This window comes from Piliocolobus tephrosceles, chromosome 10, assembly GCF_002776525.5.
Source record: "Piliocolobus tephrosceles isolate RC106 chromosome 10, ASM277652v3, whole genome shotgun sequence".
Lineage (NCBI taxonomy): Eukaryota > Metazoa > Chordata > Mammalia > Primates > Cercopithecidae > Piliocolobus > Piliocolobus tephrosceles.
Window position 1 is genome coordinate 37,327,150 of NC_045443.1, and position 10,892 is coordinate 37,338,041.

The 10,892-nt window shown below is 37.0% G+C and overlaps 1 protein-coding gene and 1 non-coding gene across 2 annotated transcripts in view; one reads left to right on the forward strand and one right to left on the reverse strand.

Moving 5' to 3' along the window:
- Positions 1-10,892, forward strand: part of MUC19 (mucin 19, oligomeric) — a 182,039-nt gene that overhangs the window by 162,542 nt on the left and 8,605 nt on the right. Inside the window, 8 exon segments of the mRNA XM_026454629.1 lie at positions 5,547-5,597; positions 5,866-5,919; positions 6,492-6,533; positions 7,597-7,650; positions 8,726-8,779; positions 9,194-9,244; positions 9,530-9,583; positions 9,753-9,800. Coding sequence (XP_026310414.1) covers positions 5,547-5,597; positions 5,866-5,919; positions 6,492-6,533; positions 7,597-7,650; positions 8,726-8,779; positions 9,194-9,244; positions 9,530-9,583; positions 9,753-9,800 — 408 coding nt within the window.
- Positions 2,569-2,675, reverse strand: LOC111520237. The gene has a single exon (XR_002724611.1). It is a non-coding gene; the product is annotated as a U6 spliceosomal RNA (small nuclear RNA).

Below are 10,892 nucleotides of genomic sequence, written 5' to 3' on the forward strand. Positions count from 1 at the left end.
TACCAGCATCTGTTTTGTTTTGTTTTGTTTTTGACTTTTTCATAATAGCCATTCTGACTGGTGTGAGATGGTATTTCATTGTGGTTTTGATTTGCACTTCTCTAATGATTAGTAATGTGATTGTTTTCATATGCTTGTCATATGTGTGTATGCCTTCTTATGAAAAATAGCTGTTTGTGTCCTTTGCCCAATTTTTAATAGGGTTGTTTTTTGCTGGTGAATTTGTTTACATTCCTTGTAGGTTCTGGATATTAGATCTTTGTCAGATGCATAGTTTGCAAGTATTTTCTTCCATTCTGTAGGTTGTCTGTTAACCTGTTGATAGTTTCTTTTGCTGTGCAGAAATTCTTTAGTTGAATTAGGTTCCATTTGTCAAGTTTTGTTTTTGTTGCAATTGTATTTGGCATCTTTGTTATGAAATCTTTGCCAGGGCTGATATCCAAAATGACATTTCCTAGATTATATTCCAGGGTTTTCATAATTTTAGGTTTTGCATTAAAGCCTTTAATCTGTCTTGAGTTGATTTTTTTATATGGTGTAAGGAAAGGGGTTCAGCTTCAATCTCCTGCATGGCTAGCCAGTTATGCCAGCACCATTTATTGAATAGGGAGCCATTTCCTCATTGCTTGTTTTTGTTGGCTTTGTCAAAGATCAGATGGTTGTAGGTGTATAACATAATATCTGGGCTCTCTATTCTGTTCCATTGGTCTGTGCGTCTGTTTTTGTACCAGTACCATGCTGTTTTGGTTACTGTAGCATTGTAATATAGTTTGAAGTTGGGTAATGTTATACCTCTAGTTTTGCTGTTTTTGCTTAGGATTTCCTTAGTTAGTCAAGCTCCTTTTTGGTTCCATATGAATTTTAAAATAGATTTTTTTTTCTAATTTTGTGAAGAATGTCATTGGTAGATTTAAATAGCATTGAATCTGTAAATTGCTTTGGGCAGTGTGGCCATTTTGATAATATTAATTCTTCCAATCCATGAACATAAAATGGTTTTCTATTTGTATCATCTCTGATTTCTTTCAGCAGTGTTTTGTAGTTCTTGTTGTAGGGCTCTTTTGCCTCCCTGGTTAACTGTATTCCTAGGTATTTTATTTTTTGTGGCTATTGTGAATAGGATTGTCTTTTTTGATTTGGCTCTCAGCCTTGATGTTGTTGATGTATAAAAATGCTACTCGTTTTTGCACATTTATTTTGTGTCTTGAAACTTTGCTGAAGTTGTTGATCAGATCGAGGTTTTCTGGGCAGAGACTATGGGGTTTTCTAGGTATAGAATAATATCTTCTGCAAACAAAGTTAGTTTGACTTATTTCCTTCCTATTCGGATGCCTTTTATTTATTTATTTGGTCTGATTCCTCTGGCTAGGACTTCTAGTACTGTGTTGAATATGAGTGGGGAAAGTTGGCATCCTTGTCTTGTTCCAGTTCTCAAGGGGAATGCTTCCAACTTTTGCCAATTCAGTATGATATTGGCTGCGGATTTGTCATAGATGACTCTTATTATTTGGAGGTATGTTCCTTCAGTACCTAGTGTTTTATGGGTATTTAACATAAAGGGATATTCAATATTATCAAAAGCCTTTTCTGCATCTATTGAGATGATCATGTGGTTTTTGTTTTTAGCTTTATATGGTAAATCACATTTATTGGTACATACATTTGTGTATGTTGACCCAACCTTGCATCCCAGGGATAAAGCCTACTTGATCATGGTGGATTAGCTTTTTGATATGCTGCTGGATTTAGTTGGCTAGTATTTTGTTGAGAATTTTTGCATCTATGTTCATCAAGATCATTGTCTTGAAATTTTCTTTTTTTGTCGTGTCTCCATTAGGTTTTGGTATCAGAATGATGCTGGCTTCATAGAGTGAGTTAGGGAGGAATTTTTCCTTCTAAATTTTTTGGAATAGTTTCATTAGGAATGGTACCAGCTCTTCTTTATTCATCTGGTAGTATGTATCTGTGAATCTGTCTGGTCCTGGGCTTTTTCTGGTTGGTAGGCTTTTGATTGCTGATTCAATTTCAGAATTCTTTATTGATCTGTCTAGGAATTTAATTTCTTCCTGGTTCAATCTTGGGAGGTTATATGTTTCCAGGAATTTATTCATTTCTTCCAGGTTTTCTAGTTTGTATGCATAGATGCGTTTGTGGTAGTTTCTGGGAGTTTTTTGTTTTTTGTTTTTTTTTTTTTTTTAATTATATGGAGTCTGGTAATATTTCCTTTGTCATTTCTGATTGTGTTTATTTGGATCCTCTTTATTAGTCTAGATGGCGGTCTATCAATTTTATTTATTCTTTCAAGAAACAAACTGCTAGATTCATTAATATTTTATATGGTTTTTCACATCTTAATTTTTTTTCAGTTCAGCTGTGATTTTTGTTGTTTCTTGTCTTCTGCTAGTTTTGAGGTTGCTTTGGTTTTGTTTCTCTAGTACCTGTAGGTGTGATGTTAGGTTGTTACTTTGAAATCTTTCTAACAGTTTGATGCGGGCATTTGGTGCTATAAACTTCCCTCTTAACACTCCTTTAGCTGTGACCCAGAGATTCTGGTATGCTGTATCTTTGAAAAATATGAAATGCCTCATGAATTTTTGTGTCATCCTTAAAGCAGGGCCATGTTAATATTCTCTGTATCATTCCAATTTTAGTATATGCGCTGCTGAAGTGAGCACAAGAATTTCTTTGTTCATTTTCTGCCCTGATGATCTACCTAATGCGTCAGTAGGGTGTTGGAGTCCCCCACTATTACCGTGCAGCTGTCTTTTCGCAGGTCTAGAAGTACTTGCATTATGAATCTGGATATCCCAATGCTGGGTGCGTATATGTCTAGAATAGTTAATTCGTCTTCTTGAATCGAACACTTTATCACTATGTAATGCCCTTCTTTGTCCTTTTTGGCTGTTGTTGGTTTAAAGTCTGTTTTATCTAAGAATAGCAACTTCTGATCTTTTTTGTTTTCCTTTTGCATCATAGATCCTTGTTTCTTTATTTTAACTCTGTGGGTATAATTACATGTGAGATGGAGCTCTTAAAGACAGCAGATGGACGGGTCTTGTTTTTTGTTTGTTTTTGTTTTTTCCAACTTGCCACTCCACACCAGCTTTTTAAATGTGATTTTTATGAAACTAAAAATGTGTTATTCTGAATCTTTTATCCATCTTGCCTTCATATGGTCAGCTGGAGTTTTCAGGAGCCTAGAAAACGCCATATCTTGGTTAGCAAAGATCTTTAATTTTCCCATCTTGGACTTCTATTGCATATTAAACATATTCTCATGGGTTTATTCTCATGAATACGGTTCCAATAAATTTAATTTAAAAAAATCACCCCACACTTCCAAGAAGTCCCTATTGAAACATGAGGGAGCCACACCACAGGAAGTAAAACTGATGAGCAAAGGAAAAGCACTGCTTTCCAAAGTATTTAACCACAGCAAAGGGGCTCCAGAATGACAGTTTTGCCACAGTTGGTTTTGGGAGATGAGAAAGCCTGGGAGAAAATGTGGTTTTTGCTTTTCTTTGCATAGAGAAGCCCGTGGATGGCTTATAAGAAATGTGCATTTTTCCAAGTCTATGCTATTTTCTGGGTTAAAAAAAAGGTCATTACTATGGTCTTTCTCTCTCTCTTTCTCTCTGTTTTACTATCTTTCCCTCAATTTCATTTTCATTTCAAATCCCCTGGAATATCTTCTTTCATCACACTTGCTGGAAATTTCAACAGGGATTAGTCAAAGTTACAAAAGAAAGCTGTCTATGAGTACTTCAGGCAAAAGGCCATCTCTTCTTTGAGAATATGTCTTCTACTATAACATGGAATATTTTCCAGATTTCAAACTTAAGTCATCTCAACTTTTTCCTCTACTACCAGGAAGTACAACTTAATTACTAAATATAATACCACTACTAGAAATTAATTACAGAGGATTTCATTAATTACTAGTGAAATTTAGGCCCTGACAGGAGATGATAAAACTTTTCATTTGAAGACTTACTGAAGTCCATTGAAGGTGGTCATATTAATGCTGTGGAATACCCTGGACTAAAGATTTAATTAGGGACATCATTGTTAGGACATAGCTTCCCAGAAGTAGATGCCTAAATGGGGACAGGAATCTTTCTAGGTAAAATATTTCCATACTTGTCTTTGCTCATACTACTGTCATATCAAACAAAGCCACCGCTAACTAAGATTTCCAGGCTGGATAAATAAAAGATGACTGAAATAAACTTAGGGCATCTTGGGTGTCTTTTGTTTACTTGAAAAAATGATGGAAAAGAATATTTTCTCTTTTCTATTCAAATGTCTGGGGGATGTAAGACAGTATGGAATTTTCAGGGAACTATAATACAATAATACAATATACTTGTGGAACGCAACCCAGATGTTGAGAGAGCATGGAAAGAGGGAGTGTTGGCAAGTTTTTGGAGCTTCTAGATTACAAAGTTGGGACAGAAATATCATGAAATGAAGAAAAAAATCACTCATCAATTCTATATTCTATGAGACTATTATAATATTGGGCTCAATTATAACACCAAAAATTAAAACATTGATTCATGGGCAATGAGAAGGGATTTTTAAATAGGTTAATTATCATGCCCAGGTTGTATTTTTTGGGAATATTGATTAGTCACAGGTAGAAGATTGATATGAAAGAGAGTAAGAGTAAGGGTGGAGGTATGTTGTATAGTTTGAAATCTCTTGGAAATGACAGATGGTTAGGGACTGAAATAAGCTAGTCATAAGGGGATGCAGAGGCAGAAAGAGTATACAATATGTTAGCCAGTTAGAATCAACAAGTGTGGCTGAGGAGATAAAGGAGAGGAATAAATTTAGCTGACTCCTAGTTCATGATTTGAGTGCTTGGGTGGATAGATGATGGTGCCATCTACCAAGTTTGTGAATATACTAGAGGAAATAAAAATAATATTTGATAGGTGATACAGTAAGGTCTGATTTTGATCATTTGAATTCAAATTACTCTGAGGTTTCCAGGTAGTGATGTCCAGAAGAGTTGATGAAGGTGACTGGGGCCCAGACGAGAAGCCTGTACTGGGATAGAGATTTGTCAGTGATTTGCTTACAAATAATATTTGAAACTATCGGTACTGATGAGTTGTTTAGGGTTACATTAGCCCTAAATAACCCACTGTGTGTTATTTACATACAGGGAGAAGAGAAAACAGACAAAGAGAGTTCCTTGGGCTCTCCAGGACATAAAGGGTGGACATAGGCAAAGAGCCTGAAAGGGAGAGGAGTTCTGGTTTAGCAATTTCCAATGTGTTTGACTTAGCACTGTGTACTGAAGTACTGGGATATACCATGTTATACCAGGAGACCATATTGCCTCTAATTTTGGGATTCAGAATCTCTAACAGGATCAGCCAGAATTTTCTGGGGACATATTTTTTAATATTTCATTTTTTCAGAGAACCTAGCCTCATAGTTATGAAACTTTGAAAGTAGAAAGTAGAAGGGGGGAAACTCTCTTGAAAGAATTAAAATATTAAGATTCTGAATCCTTTTCATTTTTCAATCTTTAGGGGTCACCAACATAATTTCAGGGAGAAGCCAACCTACTGAAAGTAAAACAGGTGAGCATGGGGAATTGAAAAAGGTGAGGATGGGAAAGGCCCTCGTTCATGATGCTAACTTGGAAAACAAGGATCCTAGAGGACTGAAGCTAACCAAAATGAACACTATAAAACAGGGAAAACCATGTTGAGTTTACCTCTTGGGAAAGGAATCCTGGAGAAGGAATGCATTGTCTCACAGAAACACATGGATTTGTTCTAAACCATGATTTCTATCCTATAAGACACTGCTCATATTACCCCCTCTTCCTTCTCCCTCTCATCCAAGGCTACACTGTGATAGGCTCTGGGACAACAGCCTTACCTGGAGGTTTCAGAACAGGTAAGTCAAGTAGTAAAAGGAATTCTCCTTTAAACGGCTCTTAGTTAAGCAGTGTAATTGGATTGTTCGCAGCTCAATGGATGGATACCCCATTCTTAATGATGTTCTTATTTCACATTGCATGCCTGTATCAAAACATCTCATGTACCCCATAAGTATATACATCTACTATGTATGCACAAACATTAAAAACATTAATAAAAATAGTAAATTATCTCATAACATCATCTATTGCCATATCATTTTCATGTTGACAAACTCTCCATCTTTTCCACTTTTCTTAAGTTGCTCTTACAGAGGCCACAACTTTTAAAGGTTATGTTGGAACCACTGAAGCAGAAATTTCATCAGATGAGTTTTTTCACATTTTGGATTCTCCACGATTTTTCCATTTGAGTTTACTACATACAGATTTTGAATGAAAATGAATGTGGCTGGAAAGTGGTTGCTTTCCCTTTAATAAGAGATCATAAGGCCAACCTAGATCAATTCTCTGATTTTTCCAAGATATATTGTAGATGTATTAATAATTATCTAGACACATCCTTTCTTTACTCCCTTTGTCTTGTCAGGCAATACCCCAGGATCAACAGGAGTCACCAGCAGCCAAGAAGGTGAGATTACTATAATGGATGCAGGTAATTGTGCTGATTAAGGCTTTGATTTAGATATTTAACCTTTGATCACAAGTTTACACACACTTTGTTTTCTGGTTTTCTTTCTCTGGAGTACTTGTCCCTTTTCTTACATTTACTGTAGAAAATTTTTACTGGAGGTAAATCATGTGCATATAAGAAACACATTCTCAAATTTAGTAATTGAAGTCTGGATGATTCTAGATCTAGAGAAATGAGATATATGAGGCAATTGTGACTTTCCTCTCCCATATTTCCCTTGAACATACAATTATGAAAGAGTCAATTGGAAAACATGCCAGGCTTAGCATTTAGTGCAAGAAAACTTGTTAAATTGTTTTCTGTTGCTTCAGAGAAACCAGGTTATGTGGAAAAGCCATACATTTCTGATGATGGGAAAGGCATTGTGTCCTTCCCTCTTATTACAGGCACCACTGAGGTAGCCTCTAGCATAATTATTTCTGGAAGTTCAAACACAGGTATGTAAATATTTAGTAGGTAGCTACAAGAACCTAAGGCTAGAAAACTAAGATCCCTTCTGTGGAACTGACTGTAGCATCCACACATCAATTCCTACCTCATTCTTCTTTGCCTTTCTTAGGGTTAAACGAGTGTCTGTCAGTGGTTAAATCTGTTTAACTCCACTGGGTTCTCATTAATGACTCCTATCCATTGCTTCAGCATAGGGAAATACTGGGGGTGAAGATAAGACTCAGGAAGTCCCATTAGGGTATTTACCTTTCCTAGCCATCTATGGTTGTTTCCTTGTTTTGGGGTTTCTCAGGCTCACGCCAGAGTCCCCAGGTCAGGCTGTGAAGGCACACAGGGCACCACTAAAGGAGAGAGCAGACACTGAAATCCATGAATTCTCATCTGTCCAGAGGAGTTATTTGTGTGTCTGTAATTCACAAGGTGCCCTGTGGGCTAGCTGCAGCACTGGCCCAGAATGTCATCTGATTTGCTTTCTCTTCCTCATGTTGATCTCTGAGGATAGGAATAAGGGCTGTGGCTGATATGAATTTGCCCTCATTTTCCTTTGCAGACACCACTGTAGTATCAAACGGAATCACTGGAATCCCAGAAACTTCCATCGCAGGTAATATAAATTATTGTCTCAAATGAAGAGTACATGCTCAACATTTCTGTGTCTTTAACACTAAAGTAAATACTGTTTACAAAGTCAATACAGATAGGCAATATTTATCTCTTTGAATGAATGTCACACTTCAACTGTAAAATAAAATTGTACCAGATGTAGTTAAACAGGCAAAGAAGACTTTGTTCAAGACTATTACAATGAGTGTCAAAACCATTGCAATAGGGGAGAGAGACTGAACTCAGCTCTGATAAAGCAAAAGGCAGGAGAATTGTTTAGTGCTTGGCTAAGCTAGTGGAAAAGTAATGAAGAATTTTTGGAGAGACTTTAACGTATATGATTAGGCCATCTGTGTTTGGTAATTGGCACTTAATCAGGTCAAAGTTAGCCCCCTGCCCTCCCACAGAGATTGGGAGATAGAGGCATTATTTTTCCTGATAATTATATTTCAGAAGAGTGGCTGTCAGGTCCTTGAGAAAGATATTTATGAATTGTAAGATTGACAAGAGAGTGGGAGAAGAATTACATCTCAAAGGGACAGAGGAAGAATTTAAAAGTAAGGCAAGTTATCTAAAGTAAATAAGAAAAGGGAGGTTAAGAGCCAATAGCTAGGAACAAACCTGTCTAAAATGTAGTTAAGCTAAGGGCAACATTAGGTCTCTCATTTTCTCATTTTTTCCCACTGTCTCCCTCCAAAGTTAATACAGGAGAACCAAGAAACCAAGTTACATGAAATAAGAGTTAAGCTTGAGAAAAGCTCTTGTCATTTAGAGAAGGGGCACCAGAAGTGAAACATGTATAAAGTGTGAGAAAAGCTCTCATCACTTAGAGAAAAGGAACCCAGAAGAGAAACATATATCAGGGTCAAAGAAGAATCTTCACTTCACCTCTGTGATCAAGGGATTGCTACAAAAGGAAGTTCTTAGTGTTTCCACAGTGGGGGCGTGAGCTAGCACTAGTAGATGTGTTAGTATATTCCAACTGCTTTGAGACTCTTGTTCCATGTGGAGGTGTCTTAAGTAAATGCTCTTCTGAGATCAGAAAAAGTGTATTGCTCTTCCCTTGCTCATTTTAGGTCCTTCCAAGGAAGCATCTGACGAAACCGCTGCTCCTGGACCTCCTACCACAGGTAAGTCAAATAGTAATAAATACATTTGTCTCGGTGGCCCCTCAGAAGACAGGATAGCTTATCTGCAGTTCTCACAGAAGTAAAGAGTAGAATGATGGTTACCAGTGGTTGGGGTTGTTGTATATAAGGGGAGGGGTATGGTGGGGAGATGTTGATGAAAGGATACAAGATTTCATTTAGACAGGAGGAGTAAATTCAAGAGATCTATTGCACAAAATCGTGACTGTAGTTAATAATATATTCTTGAAAAGTGCTAAGAGAGTGGCATAATGTAGTTCTTCAGAACATCATGTACAAAATACATAGTTTTATCTGTCCATCTAAAACATGAAGAATAAAACATTTTTTTAAATGAAGTTAAGCTCTAGCTTCTCCAGTCCTGTGTACTCACCACTTTTGTTCCTTTTTAAGCAGTCACTGCTTCCACAGGAGTCAAAATAACTTCTGGAACTGGAGTGCAAACAGGTGAGTATTCAGTGTGGCTTTGATTATACATAAGAAGTTGAGTTAGGAGGAGAGGGGTAGGAGAGAAGTGAAAGACTGAGGCCAGGATGATGGCATTCAACTTCCTCTTAGAACACAACTTTGAAATTCCACTAAGGATACCTTTTTTTTTCCCCTCTGGGAGTTTTTGGTTTAGGTTTTCACTGGGGCTCCCCTCCTAAAGGCTTCTTCATGCAGATTGAGAATTCTGAGCAGGGGATTATGAAGGGTGCTAGTCCTAAAATATCTTATATTTCCTTTTGCGAGGCTCCACCTTGGTTCCATCTGGAGTGCCAACAAGACCACAAGTATCCCAGTCAGGTAAAATCAGATGACCCAAATGAACTGGAATAAATTGTCTGTTCCACACAAAGTTTTCCCTGAGTATGAATTTGTGCCATCATTTGGGCATGTACATAAACACAGACTTGATATGTGTAGGTTATTCTCATTTTTAAAATCACTATACCATCCATTTATTTCCTCTCAGAAACCACTGTTGTGGCAACCAGAGAAGTAGAAACTGAAAATAAAACAGGTCAGTATAGGAAAAGCCCTAATTTCTTTGTTACTATGTCAACTAATATTTCTTTAGTACCTTATGTGTGCTAAACTCTCTAGCAGACAGTAAAAGCAAAAACATCAGCAGGATGCAGCACTTGCCATTTTTTATTCTGTGTGTATGGGAGGAAGAGATTATTTTGGGCACAGACAGTATATATTTAGTGATACCCAAAATATGCACAAAATATGTGGTTCCGAGGGTGGAGTAAGAGTAGTGTTAACTTCTGCTTATTAATTGGTAGTGTGGAGTAAAGGCATGAGAAATGGCATGATTGAGTTTAAAATTGGCATGGATGGGGAGGGTATTCCTGCCAAACAGCCCTGGAAAAGATAAAGCTATAAGACCTCATGAGGGGGTTCAAGAATCAACCAGATGTTGGCAATGACTGCATAAGGTTCAGGAAGGAAATGAGAGCAAAAACGTAAGTAGAGGAAATTTTATGAAGAACCAAACTTCAACAAGGCTTTATCCTTATAGTAATGGGATACCATTAAGGATTTGATCAAGAGTCTGACATGATCAGATAGTTGAGAAGTTACTCTGATACAAATGTGGTGATTAGGAGACTGTTCTCTATGGTTCCTCTTACAAATATCTCCAACGAACGCTTGCAATCCTGGTCAGGGAATATTTTCTCTTGTATTTATGCCTAATTGATCTTTTTTCTCTCCTGTTGCTGGTTTCTGTTACTTTGCTAAGCATCCATAATTAGCACCTGGCTTAGCCTCCCTATGTAAAGAGTTGGGAACCTTTGATTACCCAAATTTCCATACCTTTAATTCATTTTGTAATCTATATTTTGGGCCTATTAGTTGTTGGGATCACTTTACCTAAACATGTAGAAATTTTAAGTTCTCTTCAAATATTCTGTTGCTCCTAGGTCAGCCTTTTTCTTGGTAGGTTGAGATACACACACACACACACACACACACACACACACATACACATATACACACATATGTACACATATACGTGTATGTGTGTGTGTATATGTATATACACACACACATATATATCTCAACCTACCAAGAAAAATGTGTGTGTGTGTGATATATATATATATAT